The following is a 20526-nucleotide window of genomic DNA, read 5'->3' on the forward strand; positions in this document are numbered from 1 at the left end:
GATGACTGTTTTGACATATGCGAACGACAGCTGATATGAATGCAGGAAAACGATTTCGCGCGGAAATAAAACTTTTATTACGTCTATTAATGTCGTAAAAAAAAAAAAAATTTACTTCTATGTAGATTAATTTATCACTCGCATGAGTGATAATGAATTATGCGAATTTCCGGGCATAAAATAAATTTCCGAGTATTAAAAAATAGAAGGGGGAAAAAAAATAGAATAATAAGGAAAAAAAACAGATTTCCACGTTATAGAAGTTGAGAGGTCAATTAAGAATTAAGTTCATTTCGTGCATTTTTTACATTTCGATGCTCCTGGCGAGATATTTAAAGTTACGACAAGTTACCATTCACCTAAAACTGTGCTTAGACTTTAATTAATCCTTCTCTTCTTGTGTCACGGTAATCGAATATAGTTGTAGAACTAATATTTGTCTTTAGAAATAAATAAATGAAGTTGGGAGATTACCGTGAACCTTATAAGATTTGCAAAATCGTACTAGTTTGTTCTTTATGTTCGTAGTTGTCGCAGCTTATTTACTTATTTACCGCTGCTTACGGCGCGGTACGATAAATATATGAAATTTCCTGAAGAAAGCCACTTCAGCTTGCAATTCAAAAGTTATCGGGGAAACAGATGAACGAAATAAAACTTGGCGAGTGACACTTAATTTCTCTTCCTCGGCACTGAAGAAAAATGAGGTCTCGTGCGCCGACTGCAACGTATTCACCTCGCTTTTTGTTTTACGTTGAAATAGAACGAACGAACGCTCACGAGACTACCATCATGTCTTCTTCTTTTTTTTTTCTTTTTTTTTTCTGAATTTATATTTTAATTATTACTATATTAGTGGGGGGGAGGAAGGAAAAACGCAAAATGCAAATCAACCGTAATAGCGCAGCCACCATCTTTGCTTATGAGAAAACTGTATAATTTCCGCGACCGATTTGGGATTTTCGAGAAACCGTACGCGAGAAAGAGATAACATTTACAGCGTTACGTAAATTAAAATGAAGAATTCAACGTTCAGTAACGTTAATAGCACATTTTCCTATCCCATCCGCCCTCTTTCCCGCCCACCAACAAACTGGCCGCTGTATAATAACGCGCATCATCGGTCTTCCACTTTGTACCACCTAAACGCATTAAATTTGTTAAACTTGCAGTGTCGTTTTACGGGGCGAGCTACATCCATCTTCCGGTTCAAGAGGCCAAGGGTGCTACTGACATCAGTTTCCGGTTCCGAACTCATCTCGCCGATGCTATGCTGCTATTGGCTGCTGGCAAGACGGATTACTGCTTGATCAAACTCGAAGCCGGCAGATTGAAGGTTCGTTTGCCCCTGGCGCTTACTTCTATTAATAGGCTTTTCTGTTTGGTGCACGGTCGCCTCGTCGTCGTTAACGGGCCGCACGTGCTACGATACGCCTGTCAGACTCCTCTCCCTTTCATTCTTGCTCTTCCCCCGTGAAGAAATTAGACGCGCTGCTACGTGACACGCTAAAAAAATTCGACTCCCTCGTTTACGCTAAAATATTCCCTCGCAAGGCATTCAGAAGAGATGAGAATTCGCCGCGCGGATGTAACATTGCGCGCGTGTCCGCGACTCTTATTACTTCAGGATCTTTCTTATCTCTTGGCGAAAGAGACGACACGATTCCGGCGACACGGTGAAGGGTATTGCATTCAGGAAAAGATCCTAATCGTCACAATGTGGCGAATTTTTGTAGCCCGCGCAGTCCAACGCACGTGATATAACGTAAATAGGAATCTTAATTCTTAACCGGCGACGTGGTGCGTTTATCTCTGAACGTTTCTTCGTCGTATCTAATCTTAATAAGGTCTCATCTTATCGTTTTTTTTTTTTGTTCTTTTTTTTAATATCGCGAACTCGTGCGCGTACGTTTTCTGTACGAGGAGCGTAAATTAACAGCTTGCCCTTTTTTTTATTCTTTAATCGATGCGCGATCTCTCACGTTGTCGGAGTCGCTTGCGAGATAGAAAGATATTGAGGAAAAAAATAAGCGCGTATATTGTTGTTAAGAGGAAAAAAGAAGCGGGGTAAAAGAACAGGTTCTAGGCCGAAGGAGAATAGAGGGATAGAACGGAGGCGGTGATCCGTGGGATCGCTACATATCAATTAAGGGTTAATAAAAGAAGGCGACGGCAATGTTAAGGGTAAGACAAGAGTTAAGAATAGGATGGTATATATTTATACCACGACGTTGAAATTGATCAATGCAAAGCGAGCAGCATTTCCTCGGCTAGGAACATTTTAATTCATCTCGCTAAACTGTTACCGTATTATTCAAAAATCCATCTGGGTGAGCTTTCTATTGAAAATTACGAAATTGATAACGTCGATATGTAAAGTATGCAAGCAACGGCACTTGTTTTTCCCGTGCTGATATCGAATTCGAGTCTCACAATACCTTACTCCCGATAAATACCTTACACGCGCATGTACAATAGGTAGAACCCTTATGTATAAAAGACCAGACGTATGTACGGAGAAAGAATCCAATAAATTGATTCGCCACGGGCGAGATACAGCCAAGCCAGCCGCCAAATTCAATCCCATGTAGATTTCGATATCGCGGAATATCGCATTTCGGTCAGTGGCAATTGCGCCTCGATCGCCTAGCGTTAACTCGCCTGCCACCAGACCGATATCTGGCCGACGAGACCGACAATCGCGGGGTGGGGTTTCGCGACAAATTTGCACGGGGATGTTTACGCCTTTCGTCGTCGCGAAAGATTTCACGGCGGTTGGCAAGCGGCCCGACTACGGACCCCTTGTTATTTTGCTGAAAGATCGGCTCCCTCGTTTTAATAGCTGGGATGACGCGGCGCGGCGTCAACGGCGCGGTCGGCCCGCAAACACGCGCTCGACAACAACGAGAGTAAAACCGCATAATGTCTTTTCCATCGATGTTTCGCGAAATGAAATTGCGGTGATACCGCGTCGGGAACGGAGTCGATTCTTTTTCTTTTTTTTTTTTTTTTTCTTTTTTTTTTTTTTTACACTCGATTTTATTGCGCGTCGATACGGTACGACGATGTTTCGGCTCGCGGCTGGAACGTTGCCCGTCGCGTTCGTTTTTGCGCATCGGTCAGAATTTCACGCGATCGGTCAGAACTGTCCACCGCGAGACGAAGTCACTCGTTCGGATTTTACACAATAATGAACCTCGTGGTTCAAATGATAGAACGATTCTTTTTTTTTTTTCCCCCTATTTTTTTTTTCTTCTTTTTTCCCTCTCGTCCGAACAGGAAGAAAAAAAGATGTGGAGCACGCGAGAGTTCCACGCAACGGTGCTCGCTCTCGTTTCCCTGGAGACGAATAAGCTCGCATTAAAAATTACTCTCGAAGAAATAATTCATTCGCTGAAAGCGAGTTTCACGCTGATTTACGCGCGATGCATTAAACGTTACGGTGAGCGCAATGTATACGACTCTTGCGTCCGACAATCGGAAAGATCATCAGTGAAATTGGGAATTAAAACGGGAGAAAATTTATTCCTTCGTAATTCTTCGAGGACGTGTTGTATCTTTCCGCGCAGCTGGATTATGGGGACGGAAAATGTATCGAGATGTACGCGGCGTTATAATAATATTTAAATTTCATATCGCGTTCTTTGGTGTCAGAAATTGAAACTCCGATTGAATTTACCCGGAGTAGGAATTTTCGTGATCGATGTTCTGGGTTATTACGACGGATCGTGAAGATTGCTGGAGAACGGTGGAGATGAACGGTGGGCCCGCCCGCGGTATACGAAACACGCGCATAACAGAGAGTGGTACGCCGACGCGCCTATAAACAAGTTTCATGGGCCATAATGAGAAGAAAGCTGACAGCGATAGAACTCGCGCACTAGCCATCCTGTCTCTTGATAATAACCGCTGATGAGAGCCGCGCTGCTTCTAATTATGTACAAAGAACGTTACGCCGGAACGAAGTTACAACTTCGCCGCGGATTATTAATTTCCCAACGATTAATATTCTCGTGCGTACTCTCATATTTTACATGACTCATTATCGCCCTCTTTCCCGCCCTCCCGAATGAAACGTGCTCGGCACCCTAACTCTCTTGCGCACCGGCGTTCGCAATTGTGAGAAATACAACTCTGCGCGCGGGACCGAAAATTGTTTTGCTGACGAGAGCAATTAGAATAATCGGCCGTGGTCGGGAATATATAAACCTCGTTCCGAAAATATTCAATACGCGGCGCTTTGCATTTTGAGAATTTGTCCCAATCTGGGGGCCGGCTATTTAACTCGACGACTCGTCCTTCGCCAAGATAACCCGAGACAAAACCGCACGGTACATTTCCCAATCTAGTATTAAAATACGCGCTCTACTTTGAGTACATTAGCTGTGTGGAGGTGCGGTATCCTGATTACGCGCATGAATCCCGGCATGAAAACCGCGCGAATCTAATTTCGCGAAGGGCTAAGTCCATGCCGTGCAAAGAAGCTGCTCGCCGTACCGTCGGGGGCTTAATTAAATTTGTTAAGAAGATCGTTAAGAAGGATGAAGACAGGATAAACGGCTGGGGTAAAAAGTGCAACGGCACTTTCCGGGATCTCGTGTGCCTCCTCAGCGGCGGCGCCTCGACATCCTCCGAAGGCTTAAAAGCTCCTCTATCCGAGGCGATAATCCGATGATTCAAAACTTAATTGCGGCGATATATCGCGGTATCGTTTGTTTTTTTTTGGCTGGCGACGTAATCGAGTTTTCACTCTTGCGCGGCATTCAGAATTTAAAAAGATTTTCCTTTACGACAAATCATCAACGAGATTTATTTCACATATTCGTAATTAATTATTTCTCCATTTAATTTAACTCCACATCAGCTTTTTTATTCTTTTATTTTTCTTCGCGATTGGCGCGTACAAATTTTCAATTACGAAGATAAAAGTTAGAAAATCCTCATTAGAATAAAATATGTTTAATAAGTTAAGAGCGTCAAAAGAACAGTAATGAGTCTGAGATGTTACGAATTTGATAGTAGCAAGTTAAGATAATGGCCCATAATGCCTCGTAATTAGAGAGCGAGAGAAAGTCGTATTGTACCTTTCCTCTTCGTTAGGAGAACCGTAATCCTAGTAATTATAAAACATTGTTCGTAGAAATGCGCGACGATTTTTCCTGACCGAAATAAATACCTCTTAGGTATTGTAATCACAATTAAAAAACGGAAACACTCCTATTCTAACCAAATTAAACGGGACACAGTTTGTTTTATCAACAAGTGTATCTTGAGCCTGCGCGAAATCTTTAATCCGAATCGAATTTTATTTATTCTAGCGTATCGCGATATATTAATTTTTTGTCCGCCGGTGATTAACGCGGAGAAGAATTTCCTCGTCTCGGACACATTTGCGATAACAAACGATTTATTAATCGCGCGCTTTTTTCCATCCCCTCCTGGAGTGAATTTTTTCCGCTATTGCACTTTGGTACCGTCGCAATCTATGTTCGCGGTAAACTCGAAATCGGTATATCGTAATAACTCGGCCGCAGCCATATCACCGGATAATCCGGCGATTCGGCCACGGCGGAGTGCATCGGCCGCTTCCGATATTGTTCACTTTCCAATCATCGATGCATTCATAATGCGACCGTCCCACGCGAGCCTCTTCGCCGACTGTGTGTACAAAGGCGCGTTTACATTCTGCAAAGTGTCTCGTCTCGTGCGCTTATGCATATTAATGAATCCCTGCATAGTCATCTAGCATCGATGCGACCGGCTATCATCGGCCGTGCTCGCAGCTCGCGCCTTTATTATTCGGGCTCGATCACGAAATCGGCGATGTGCCGCCCGAAAAAGAAAAAAAAAGAAAAAAAAAGAGCGCCGAACGGCAGCTTGAACGAAACCTTGCGCCGCCACTGCAACTTTAGTCTCGGACGATCGACTTTTCATTAAGAGAAGAACCTCAGCGGACGTTTCTCGGACGATCTCTTATATAGGATCAACGAAGGCTGCTCGAGGAATACCGTGGCGACGTCGTACCGGAATGCTATAAGTCTCAGACGTTCGATCCGGGTCACGATTAAAACCTCTTTATCAAGACCCTACTACTTCACCTCTAACTAAAGCGCGTCGTGTACTATCCGGTAACTCGATAATGCATTACATCGCGTTGAAACATAGGGTTTAAATGAAGCTGCGGAAAGTATCTTAAGAAAGACATTTATTTACAATAAAGCCCCGATTTATATTCTATTTTCTTTTCTATATGCCCGAAAGTCTATTCACGTTGCGCGTAAATATCGTTAGCTCCGAATTTTTCTCTTTCAAATGTAAAATAATTTAAATGCAAATAATACTCCAAAATTTTAATCAAATATATATATATATATATGTATATATATACATATTATACTGCAACTCATACAAAATTAATAAAATATATTTGTTATTTAAATTCGTAATAAAATATTAATAATCATAAATTTGATATACGAAAGCATAATTTTTATCAAATAAATTATTTGCATACGTAAATCTCTATTACTTTTGTCTTTTTGAAAATTTAATTTTATATGAAATCCTGTGTAAATATTTAAGACGGTATACCCTTTGGGATTGTAAGAAAATATATCATCAACCGCATGCTACGATCCATAACTATTTGAGAATCTACAATGCCGCGCGGCAGCGTAGGAGGCAACGGTTGATTTAGGTGACTTCCGCGAATCTAAATATGCACAGGGAGTTTGGAATTTATACCCCAGTGGATGTATTGTAAATCCGCCACGCGTAACTAGGAATCCCCGGTGGCGCGATTACAAAGTAGCTGCAGTAACCGTTGCCGCACGCGTTCTAAGGGAATAACGATACACATCTCTGCCTCGTACGGATAAGCCTAAACACAGAATTCTCACGCGTACGTCTAAATAGAAGATAATTGCGAAAATGAGACGTGCCTTATCAGGGACATCGCTGAATCACGATCGCTCCGTCACATTTCCCTCATTACGGAGACCGACGAAATGTGGAGGCGCCGTAGCTATCGAAGGGATTCGACATTTATTTCCCGCGCGAGACCGAAAGCCGTTTTCACTGTCTGTCTAGCTGTCTGCCTTCTTCATTCTCTCGGTGTGCAAACTCATTGTGCGAGTGCCTCAAGTGCAGACGGAATACACGAAACCTCGAGCTGTCGGATTCCTGTCAGCTCACGCTGTCGGGGAATTTGCAGGGCATGACTGGCGCCAGGAAACCTCGTATGCCGAGCTAGGTACATCTACTTTGGCAACCCAGACTTTTTTGTATGTTTATATACGTTCCATCAAAAAGGCGAAAAATTTGAATCTGCCAAATATCGAGGTCGCGGCGAATAAGTTTTCTTTAACCCGACGAAATTAAACGTACGTGTCAGAAAGACTCATTTTTGCTTCACAGACAATTATAATTCGCGTTTGACAAGATTTTTCTAGACTAAGAAAAAATATTTCTTACTCACTCACCAATGCAGAGACTGCAAAGATCAGAAATTACGATAATACTGCAACATAAAAATAGAAAATTAAAATTAACATGTTCAATGTAATATCATTAAAAAAAAAAAATTAACGCGTTTCTAATTCGTTTCTCAATTTATAAATCTTTAATAAAACAATTATTTATTTTTCAAATTAACAAGATCTTTAAGACTGAATTTTTTTAAAACTTTACATTTCTTTTTCTTTCTATTTCTCTATTTTATTTTTTAATTATTATCGAAACGATAAAACGATTATGACGAATAGAAAAAAAAAGTATTTGTCATTTAATGACTAGCTCGTGTCTAGCCGTTATTGTATACTCTTTCACCGCGTACTAGTCTACTACGAGTCTTGACCTATTCCTACGCGCGCTCGACTGCCGCGGTCGCTGACCTCCGGGCCCGCCGGCCGCCACGCGCGCCGTAAGCACGTGCAGTGCTTACGCCAGTCGGCAGCCATCATGTTGCACAACATGGTGGAGGCCGCGTGGGCGGATGGGCGAGGGACGCGCGGGCGGCGGGCGACGGGACCCAGATGACTTGGCGGCCGGCAGTCAAACGCGCGTTAACTAGGTCAGAACGCGCGATAAACTAGCACGCGAAAAACGTTTAGATATTTAGCTTTTCTAGCTCGTTATTAGCCGGTAATAATTGTCAAGTAGCTATCGCTTTAAATGTTACATTTCTGGCTCAGTCTTGGATAGTTTTGCCAGGCAGCCACGAGATAAGCCACGGGTTAACTAGTCATTAAATAATGGTTAGGCTCAATTTCTATTTGGAGATATTTACCATTCGGTACTTTGCCGAAACCCGATGTTCCTGCGGATTATCCTCTCTGCCTCTCGAAACGTCTGGGATGTCAGGATGTCCTTCACCCGTGCACCGGACACTCGCGAGAAACGCGGATGATACAATCGCGTGAATACGACACTCCCGATACACACGCCCGACGAACCGGCTACGGTTCGTTTCTATAAATTACTTTCGCGGCGCGGATAATTAAATCCGCGCGATACCGTACGGAACTCCCGAATTTTCTCACTTATAATGACCATTTTCACTACACACATCACAATTTTTCGCCCGGTAAACGACACTTTCGGAACGAATACGACGAACTTGCTGGTGGTTAGATTTTTACTCGATCAAGGCAATGACGGCACATCGGCGACGAAGTTAACTTCTCTCCGAGATCTCCTCTCAGCTTCTAAGAACGTCTGGGATGTCGGACCACATCTATTTTTTATAAGACACTTACAAAAAGTAAATAGATTATTATCCCATCGAATTATTATATATATATATATATTTTTTTTTTTTTTGCTCGCACACGTGGCCGCAGTATACAATATAATTATCTCACGGAAAGTGCGAAACTTTTTGATCACACTGCAAGACCACAAAGAAGTAAGCTACCTTACAGCGTTATGACGGGGGACGCTTCTAACGGCTTTTGCGCGTAGCAGTCGTTTACTTCGTTCATTAAATCTCCTAAAAGTACACGTGCGTCTTTCTCTCTCTCACGGTGCTCACCGATGAAAACTCTTTATTCGTTTCCATAATATTTTTTTTTTACGCGCCGCACACCGCTAGCTAGCTCACGCGGAAGAACATTAAACGCAGCGGGTCTACGGCCGGAAACCGAAGCTCTATTTCGACGAGGAACAACCGGCCTCGGGAAAAAAAAAAAAAAAGAAAAAAAAATGGGAGAGGAGGCGAGAAAAAACAAAACAAGAATGCATTTGTACCGCGCGTACGTATAAAACCCATTTGCGGTAGCGGCGCGTTCACAATAACTCCGGTAAAAATGAGGCTGACTTTTACGAGTGGGGGCTCCTACTGCTTTTTGTCGCAGGTTCACATTAATCTGGGCGCGGGCGAGAACGAGATGGCCAGCGCTCGCGGGTTGACACTGAACGACCTCAGTTGGCACGAGGTCAATTTGACAAGACGCGAGGCCAACATCAGCCTGCAGATCGACGTGATTCACACGACGAGGTCTCAACTGCCGGGTCGCTTTTTCGAGCTGAACATACACTACGGCGTCTTCATCGGCGGGCAGGGTGACTTCAACGAGCTATTTCTAGGTAAGGCAAGCGAGAAAAAGGCAGGCAGGTAAGCCTTGGCTCATCCGGATAAATTGTCTCGCCACGTGACCGAGCTAGATTCGATACGCGGCACGCCCGCAAACACTATATCCGTCGACGTTGCATTCGCGCCGCGGTCACGATCGCCTTTCTTTCTTTTCTTTTGCTTCGTTTCGTTAAACGGCTAACGATCCAACTGCACCCGCGAGGAAAGATTAGGCAATGAACCCCCAACATGCTCGCGTAATAAATAATTAACATCGTGTAATTAACTCAAAGAAACGAAGATGACTAACGTATGAATATATATCACGGTAAAAGAAATAAATATATAGTGTTCAAAATGCTACGTAAATATAAATTTACAATAAACGATAGAAATAGAATCATTTTACATGTTTTTGTTAACTATTGTTAACGAAATGGAGATGGAACGATACAACAAAACAATTGCAGGATGCATTTTTTGTTTTTAAGTTTTATTTTTAGTTATTGAATTACTACCAAAGAAAAATTTGGAATAACAATTAAACATTTGGATATTTTCTTTTCATTACATATATCGGAAAATAAACCCAATAAAAATTGCAACACTGATATGTCATAAAAACCGTTTAATTTTGTAAACAATACGAACAAGAGAATAAATATAGCATTAATAAATGTTTACTTGAAATTAATTTGCTGTAATTAAATTTTATGAACGAGTCATTATCGAAATACTATGATGAGTTATATATTTTTTTCATTTGACAAAATGAGACTCGACCGAGTTATAAAATGACTATAAAATGACGTCATGAGAGATTCAAGACAAATTTAGTATAGCCCGTCCATTTTACAGTTTCAACGGATTATACGTATTCATGGCAATTTAAACTTTCAGAAAATCGTTACCTAAAATAAAAGTTTAAAAAATTATTTTTCACTCACCGATACGATGCATCACCAGAGTACGTTATGTTGCAATCTACACATCGGAACTGTAAAATACAAATGCACTCAAATTATGATGGCGATCAAAACAATTAATATTTAATAAAAAACAATTATTGCGTACGTGAAATAATTGCGCACGATTAATTTTGCAGCTAATAAATAGTAAATAATGAACAAAATTAATAATTAAATTAAATAACTGAGTTACTTATTAAATTAGCTCTCACTTATTTGTTTCTTAATTTATTATTAAAACTACACAATTTTTTTTTGTAATATATGTATATGTTTATATTTATATATGTATATATACAAGTTTAAAAAAAAAAAAGTTAATTAATTAACTACTTTCCTTAACATGAAATAAATTTAATCTGCTAAATTTATATAAAGTATTAAATTTAAATTGTTTTAAGTCATTAAGATTTGTTAATTATTTTACATGTAAATTTCACTAAAATATTATGTTTATAATTATTATGTGTATTTATCTTTTATTGTTTTATACTAATATAATAAGCTTAATAATTTAATAAGCATTGATGAAAGAATGAAGGGACGATTACCGATAACATGCCTTGTATATATAAAATATGTAAAATAAACAAGGTTTGCAATTTAATAATTCAGAGCACGAATTCCGTGCATTATTCATTTAATATTATTAATTTTCGTTTCATGATTAATTTATTAAATTAACAGAAACGATACGTAATTATTAAAACCTGGAGTGTAATGTCGTATACTGTCGCGAATATTTGTGTATATCCACATTGTGTACGTCAGAATATTTAAACACCCTCGTGCACAGATGAAAATGATATAACCGTGTTACGAAATAAGTTTAACGCGATCATGAAATCTTAATGAATTATCTCTCGGAATCGCGTTATACCCAAGTCCACTTGCGGACGGCGAAATTACAACGAGAACTATGTCAACCTACATAGAACGGCGACATTGCCGGGACAACATTGCTTCGGTATAGTTTCCGTAATGACAATTCCACGAGGAGACAGCAACGGAAATAAAAGAAAATTCCGGAGCATAAAAATTAAGAGAAAAAAAAATACGACGCTAAAAAATTGTATTTTAAAACAACCTATTTTCAAAATAATTGAATGGTAGAGTCGACAAAGTTCTATTTTAATCTTTGCTATATGTTTCTTAAAAATCTGCGGTATTCCATGATATACTGCTGTATATAATCGTGTTATACTTGAAAGAAATTTTTAACATCTCTTAGCAATTTTCAAGATAGGAGCTCAATATACAACATATAGTATATACTTATATGTATAATATAATATAATATATATATGTGTATGTATATATATATATATATATATATATATATATATATATATATATATCTTCTAGAAATATTAAAAAACTTTTCTTGCGGACTTCTTCTCCGGAATGAAAGTTATTGGTGTTCTTTTTAGTGCAATCATATTAATGGAAACTGAACTAACTCGGAAAATGCGCACTTTAATGTTAAATATTGTTAGCACATAAACAGAAATAGCAAATTTTATTACAGATACAGAAGCTACGAATCAGCGCTAATTAAAAAAATAGCTGTTTGAATGATAAGAAAACTGTATAGATTTATTTACGATTATTTTCTCGGTAAATGTTAATATAGATCGGTCTAAATCGATCGTTAAAGTGAGCTCCGCGTTTTCCAAATGATCTCTGCATTTTCAGATAATAGGTACGACAATACTATATTATAGTGACGAATCAATTGTTTATCACGCTGAATCGTGACAACGGGTGAAAACAGGTGATTATAACAGCAGAGTAGTCGATATTATTATATCGAAAGTATGACATACGCGCTGTCTCGTGTTTCCGCGATAGCAGAGGGCTTAAATAATGGTACAGCGAGAGCACGCGTTGCACAAAATCGCACGGACGGAGATGTAATTCAAACATTTGCTTTTGTTTTCGTTGTGCGAACGGCAACACGGAATGAGACTCGTCTCGTGCATTAGAAACGGTTGTAATTACTGTTCGATGTACCACTCGAGCAGCACTTCATCAATGCCGGTGTAACTTCGCTCAATCGTAAAATGTATTCGCGAAGTCGATCGTATTTATAATCTCGTTGTCAATCCTAATTTCATTACCGCACTCACGATTCTATTTGCACCGCGAATAAATTGGAAGTCGCGATACGTTTCCCGTGAGAAACGGCGATTGGAAAATTCTCCTTCCGCCTCTCGCGACCACAACGCTCCGGTATATTACGCCGCGCCTTTGCGGCGAAATTCCGGATTATACGTTCTTCTGGTTGACAGTACACTCCACCGCAACCGGTCATAGAACACTACGAGTTGAACGACCAAGAAAAGGCGGGGATAACCCTTCTATTCCCAATGTGTCGCAAAATGCGCCGAAAGAAAAAGAATCGCGCCATTATTTCTCGCGAGTATTTTCGAAACCACAAAAGACAAATATATATATATATATATATATATACATACTACATATGATTAAAGTATATGAGAAAACATTAAAATTTGAATAAAAAAAAAAAAAAAAGCCAGCGACATCGCCGATGTATTTTTCAGAAAAAATGCGAGATGAAAAATACACGAATTTGCGCAAATAAGAATTAGCAATGCAATCTCCGGTTATAACACGTGTAACAATAATTTCCGCATTGTGCTTATAATTTCCCGTTATGCAACTTATTGTTAGAATAACTTGGCTCCCTTACGCTCGAGCAGCTGTACTCTTCGCGCTCCGTACATGCCACAAGCAGCTTCATAACGACCCAGGCTCTTTAATGCACGCCCGGTGCATCAGCGGCAGCGAAATAGTCATTTCTTTGTAGTAACACAAAAAAAAAAAAAATTTAACTAAGTCATTCCGTTCGAATTCACGCGGACAAAATTGAATATGATCAGCACAAACAGCATGATTTGCTCTCTCTCTTTCTCTCTCTCCCTTTCTCTCAGTCTGACGTGCACCCATCGTTATCCTGTCGGTCGTCACGCATAATACTCGGCGACCAGCTCAAAATTCAATTTACATATTCATGACAATTCATTTGTACCCCATAGCACGGCGTGAGCCGCCCTTGGGGAAGATGTTATTAATTCCCTGGCATGCACCTCGCTAAATTCTCAAGTCGAGAAATAAAGAAAAAGAAGCTAGGCGCGTGCGAGGGATGGCGGCGGTACCTTTATTTTCGATACGAATTCATGTAAAGTTCAACAAAGAGCCCGAGAAGTAGCGCCAACTAGTTGTGTAATTATAAAATTCTTAAAGGAATTCGCAATCGATCTTTCAGACGATTTAAGATCTCCTCTTTTTGCTCTCCAACTTTGAGTTTTAGTTTTCGATGTACCAGCGATTAAACATCCGGATAATTTCTATTGAAATGAGATCTCCCACTCTCCATTAATAGAAAGATAACATTTCTAATTGTTTAACTGCACTTTAAAACTATAAATACTTAACTTCTTGTTTTTTTTTTTTTTTAACGTAAAGCATCAAATAGAAAGTATGAAATGAAATCTTTTTCATGGTATAGCACATATATGTGTATCATATTAGTCGTATCTTATATAGGTAGCGTGCACATATGAAAGCATACAATGCTAGCGTACATCTATATAGCCGATTGCAAGATTCTCAGCGTGGATTTCGCTTATCGGTCGCTATTTCCTCGGCTCCGTAGAAATATAAAGGATATTCTCACCACGCGACATATATTTGATAGCCATGAAAAATCAATAAAAAAAATATATACGTTCCGACGTGTTAATATCATATTATAATTCTAATATCTATACAATGAGCACCTCCGATCGTAAAAAATATCGATTTTGTCGACTACCTTTTCGACAACGTCTTTCAAGATATAGTTACTTCACAAAATGTATTTTTTTTTTTTTTCTTTTACAAAAATAATTTCTTTTTATATAAGCACAAAATAATTTTGTATACCTAAATTAATACAAACTGTTTATACGTTTGTTATCAATTTATATTTACGAAACGTTAAAGCGAGCAAGAGAAAGAGAGAGCTGACAAAAGCGATGTCGAAACTGTCGCTGGGCGATTCATAAGACCGTCGAAATATTATAATTGTTACGCGTGTAAACCTATCTTCCGAAAATCGTTATTTCACCCCGACATATGGCGGCAACCACGGACGAATTCACCGGTGTTTAGAGACGCGTAAACTGCCATAGCCGCTGTCCTGCGGCGAGAATTGGCCGCGAGCCAAAACATCTTGCAATCAATAAAATTTTGCATTATGTAAAAAGGCCAGAGACTGACGTTGTTGCGAAGCCACGGGCGGTGGGCCGCAACGACGTTATAAGAGAAGGCCGGCTGGTTTAGTGTGGCCGCCGGTATTTCGTCGCAAACTGCGTCCGCGATTCCGCGGCGTGCCAATAAATGCCCATCTCGGACCGCTTATACACACATATCCCGTCGGTTTCCGTTATGCTCAGAGTGGTAGCGTCTCAGCATCCATCGACACGCGCCAGCTCGAGAATAATCTGCCGCCAACCCGCCGAGAGATGCGCTTGTCACACACGAAGACAATTAACTTCGCGTTCCAACAAGCCCGCCCGCGGCGCGAAACCGTCGGTTTCACCGAATCCGTTGCATCTGTCGCAAATATCAAGTACATTGCACTCATATATATAATATATATATATATATATATATATATATATATATATATATATATTATTCGCTTTCCTGCGTGACAACGTTATATTGCACAGGAAGTTTCGAATACTCGGCAAAATTGGATTTCACAAGGAACACTTCGACTGTTGTAATTAAGCGAAATCTGGGCATGAAAATTAGGCGAGCATTTGTGCCCTTCAATCGTTTCGTCTTTGACGAAAGAACTGTTGAGACGAGAAGAATTTTTTCGGACGAGAGAGATGCTGAAGAAACATTATTTACATATCCCTCGACTATACTCAATGCGATTAATCGCGGCCGCGCAACGATTCATCTTTTAAATAATTTTTCTTCGATTCACTAACGATGTATTCATCCCCCAATCACAAAAATAGAAAGTAATATGCTACTGCTAAAAGTTCTCGTCTCTGGAATCGCAATCGTTCAGTTATATTTACTACGTGGCGTTTCAAACGTAAATCAATAATGACCTCATTAATGAAATGTTTAATGGACACCACCTACAAAGCTCGTTTGTAAAACGCGAATACGTTCTGCAAATTTGCGAGTGCAGTCGAATGTTTTAACGCAAACGATTCTTTCGCAGTCGTTTTTCCGCGCCGATATCGAGACTAATTTGCGATAACTTTTTTTTTGTTCGGTTTCGCAGGTCATACGGATTATCTGCGAGGATGTATGGCTGACATAATTTACAACGGCGCCAAAGTTATAGAGTACGCCAGGTCGAGGAAGGGCCAGTCTGAGGCAACAGCCGTAACGTGGGGCTGCTCGCCGGAATTCGACGCCACGAAGAGCACGGAAGTCAGCTTTGTCGAGGACGGTGCCTTCGTCGCCATTCCGCGCCCCATTCCGCGCTCCGGTTCGAGGTATATACCAAAAGTACCGCTTTCCGCTGTAATGTATACGCCTCCATTTATCATCGTCGCACCTAACGGGACTGTAGAAAACGTAATTAAACCGTCGCGAACGCAGCCGTATCAACCGCATCATCGATAACGGTTACCTATATCGACGCAAGAAAGGAGCGCTTTATCTCGCCAAGTTATTGTCCCAAAACCGGCGCTATTTACTCAATTATCTTAATCTGGTTAATTATCTTTGCTTTATAATTTATGCAGCTTTTCCCTTTACTCGGCCCAGGCGTGTCTTTAAAAGAAACTTCAGGGATATTGCAAAATTTACGCTTACGTAAACTTACATATTTTTTCTTTTTTTTTTTTTTTTTCCTTTTCTTTTTTTTTTTTTGTACGGCATATGAGGCAAGTTTTAGCGGCGACTCTATCTCGCGTCATCATGTAAAATAAATACGTTAGTACACGAATCCAATATCTTATGGTAATACCACGGGAAATCCGTTTCTCTGAGGTCGACAGCGGCGTGGTTGCATAACTCGCATACTCTTGCACATAGCTGTATATATACATCCAAGCCGCATTCAAGTCATCGGCCAAGGGAAGGCCTTTCATGTTACGCGACTCCTACCACTTTCATCCCTCGCTCAGCTTTTAACGATTAAACCCACGAGAGCGTTGTTACATCTCGAAGAGCTCGGAAACAACTGTTTCAGTCGCGATAGTTACGTCACCGTAACTCTCGCAACAGGACAGACAGTAATGCTTCATCAATAGAGATGGTTTGATCCCTCTTTTCAGTGACGCTCAAGGACTTTGACGGCGAATAGTTGATCGACTTGAAAGCTTATAATTATAAAGCTACTTAGTGTTCCAGCAATCGTTTGTGGGATTAACGTATAATGCTATTAACGATATTAAGTCATGGGTCCACCATTATACTAATGAATAGAAATAATGTTTAATATTATATTCGTGCAGGGGTAACGGCGATTTTGTTGGAATAATAATTTGAGATAAATTAATTGTACAAATATGTAGGGAATTTTTCTAAGTTTAAACGATATATGCGTTGTGATTTCGTGAAACTTTGATACGTCTCAAATCAAAATATATCTCGGATATTTGAAGAAAGCGGGATCTCGAAGGTATTCCAATCAAAAGCTCAACGGAGTAATGTTTATAATCGTAAAATAGACCCGCTGGAAAATGTATAATTTCAAATAATGCCCGTCGCAAGGATATTTCGTTCTTATTGCTTTCGTCTTGGTTTCTTTTTTCGATTATTAATCTTTCGCGAGATGAATAGCAAACCCTCTCTATCCGCGCGACAGTACAAAATGCTAAGCACGTCTGGGAGACCAAAAACTTCGGCGAGCCAGATGTGTCCCCGTTGCCGGCGAAAATTATTCGAGAGTGTACTAAGAGGCAGAAAAACGCTTCATTTTCACACGAATGCGGTGTATACCGAGTAAGCGTGGTTAATACCGGCCTTCACATGCAGGTAGTTAAGTCCTTGCCGTATCTTGTACGTTCGTAGAACTCCGGCCGGTCGGTGCTCCGGCTCTTTTGTTGTCCGAATTAAAAGCACGCTAGTTTCGAGTGGTACCTTAATTCAACACTTATCTGAGAAAATAAATGTTGGAACCTGTTGCGTTAATGCGGCTAAAAGCAAGACAAAAGGTCAGCCGTTTTTTTTTTTTTTTCGCATAAATGTTGAACAGAAACCGACCTCTGTCCTCCCATCGAACGCAGGCACCTCAGGGCGCGCCAGTAGATCTCGCCGATAAGCCGACGGGTAGATAGTCAAGGGGAATCAAATGGATGACTGGACGGTTGTAACTGTCTTCCTTCCGCGGCGTTCTACGTGTAATCGATGAACCGTGAAGATTTCGACGTACGCTTTTCTAAGTTCAATTGATCTGGAAGATTCAAGTGTCGCACGTGTGCATGGATCATGCGGACCTTTGAGTCGCTTCCACCTAAACGGAATTTCCACTCGTTACTTTATTCGACTTTCCCGCATCGCGTACAAGACTGTTCTATTTCACGTAAATCAAGTTGTAATTCCTGCATCTCAGGTTTTCGTTTCCTTAATTATTGGTAAAGTTTAAATAAATGAAATGGAAATAACGATCGGGATGTCGTTTACGATTTTAACTTGGAATTTTTCGAATTCAGATACAGTTTTCACGAGCGTCGATCTCTTTATTTATGTACATAGCGTAGAAAGAGCAAATATGTTGCATTGCGCTTTTGAAAGCAAAGCATCGACTGATGAGGAACGTAGGGACACAAGCGGACCGTATTAGAGTCCTTAGTGCACCTCCAGCATAGTAAACAACTAATTGCGTTTACAATTCGCGCAGGTACATGTTTGCTTACAACAGTTGCGAATTGTATTGCACAGTAAGACATTGACTAACATATCAGGCATTTTCATTAACTCCGAGATTTAACAGAGTTGAATGACGAGCTAATTTTCGATAAAGTAGTCGCGGTTAACGTAATTAAACCTGGCTTGCAGTTTAATTATAGCGTGAGTACGCTCTAATACCAGATTTCTCCTCCCCCTGTCTTAAAGAAAAGACAAACATGTCGCGGCAATCGCGATATCGATAACAGTAAAATTAACATATTTAAAATATGACTTTTTTTTTCATAATAATAATAATCGCACGATCTTGGTATACTTGTAATGTAATTACGCAACAGTGATTTATATGCTCCGATATACAATGCTATCGCGTTATTGTATATTATTGCAAACTTCTGCTACAAGAATGAAAGTCTACTCCGCTTTCGTAACCACTATTGTAGCACTTCGCTGTGATGTTACTTCAAAAGCAAAGTAATGAATCCACCCGCTGAAGTAAATAATCGGCTTTCGCGTTCGTTGCAATCGCACCGTCTTCCCGCGCAGGATGCGAAAATCACTCGCCCTAAAGTTTCTCCGGGTAGAAGTCGACTGAGCGAAATTTGATTTGATTACAATTATAAATTCACGGCGAACAATCTTCTTTCCCTCCCCCTTTCCCTCCCTCCTTGCTACCATCGCTCGCATTGCCTCGCTCGTTTAACTTGTGTTGCACGACTAGCGTTTCGCTTGTTTAATCGCATTTTGTAGCCTGTGGAGGACTTGAACACCGTACTGTTTCAAGAATGATGATTAAACAAAGAGCAAATCATACAATTATCTTTTAGAAGAAAATATTCTTGAAGATTTAAATCGACAGATTATTATTTTTTTTTTTAATTGTCGATATTTTCACCGCTATATTTTCTATTTCAATTATTCTCACAGAATTTAAAATATTTTGTCGAAATGTGGTTACAGTTCGACTCGCTTTTCTGAAATGGGATCCGTATATTTTCAACGAAATTGTTATTTATGAATGAAAAAATATCAACGGTAAAAGTTAAATCCGATTGCCGAGATGCATGGTAATATCAAAAATTTTCCGTTATTTCGCCGCGAACGGCTCGGATATCAGCGGTATTATCTAGAAGACTATTCTCCACGGGCTCGTGAAGTCGCTGCGTAACGACCGTAACATCAGACGAATCCGATTCGGTTGCGCAGTCCTTTCTTAAGGGGCAGTAACGAAGTTTCCTGCCAATTCTATCTTACGACTTTGTAGATGGGAATTCGAGCTGAAGACCGGCGCCGACAGTGGCTTGTTGCTTTATAACACGGGGCAATCATCCTACGCCGATTATCTCGGCATCGAGCTGTTCGAGGGTAAGATTCGACTATTGATGAACAAAGGAAACGGCCCGACCGAGCTAACGCACGGCACTCTGGTGGCCGATGGTAAATGGCACAGCGTAATCGTGGATTTCAATCCGAACGGCCTCGGAATCGCTATCGATCGACACGAGAAAACAATGGCTCTGCCGTCTGGGGGCAATCGGTTTCTCGACCTGGCGGACACCCTGTACATCGGCGGCACGGAATTAAACAAACGCGCCCGGGCCCTCAGCAAGGGCCTTAGATCCGGCGATGTGAGCTATAAGGGCTGCATCCGGAACATGCTCCTCGACAACAGGGACCTCGGTTTGCCGGACGTCAAGGTCAGTCAGGGTATCGTCGTCGGTTGCGTCTGGGGGTACCCGTGCATCGAGGCAGATCCTTGCGTGCCCAGTGCGTCGTGTATGCAATTGGGCGTCAACTCGTTCAGGTGCAACTGCGACCAATCGCTGTGCATCAAGCCGAATTACGCCGAGGACTACAAGGTAGATCAATTTTAATTGAGTTTCAATAACGCCCCACCCACTTGCAAGGGTTACGTTGCGGTTGCGAGCTAATTATGTCACCGGCAACCAGCGTATGGATTTACGGAGATGCATAACTAACTCAGTCAAGATATTACCTACATAGATTGCTCTTTAATAATTAATACGATGTAATTAACGTGAAAAATTTAATTGTATTTGCATTAATTTTTCTATCGCCTCGATATCTAGTAAT

The 20526-nt window shown here is 40.5% G+C and overlaps 1 protein-coding gene across 6 annotated transcripts in view; it reads left to right on the forward strand.

Moving 5' to 3' along the window:
- The window catches only part of Kon (chondroitin sulfate proteoglycan 4-like protein), a 110184-nt gene that overhangs the window by 78611 nt on the left and 11047 nt on the right, over positions 1–20526 (forward strand). For all 6 annotated transcript variants that reach the window (XM_070658929.1, XM_070658957.1, XM_070658937.1 and 3 more), the window contains 4 exons: positions 1173–1336; positions 9354–9585; positions 15854–16070; positions 19697–20291. In XM_070658929.1, coding sequence (XP_070515030.1) covers positions 1173–1336; positions 9354–9585; positions 15854–16070; positions 19697–20291 — 1208 coding nt within the window. The remainder of the gene's footprint in view (positions 1–1172; positions 1337–9353; positions 9586–15853; positions 16071–19696; positions 20292–20526) is intronic.

Source organism: Cardiocondyla obscurior, linkage group LG01, assembly GCF_019399895.1.
Source record: "Cardiocondyla obscurior isolate alpha-2009 linkage group LG01, Cobs3.1, whole genome shotgun sequence".
Lineage (NCBI taxonomy): Eukaryota > Metazoa > Arthropoda > Insecta > Hymenoptera > Formicidae > Cardiocondyla > Cardiocondyla obscurior.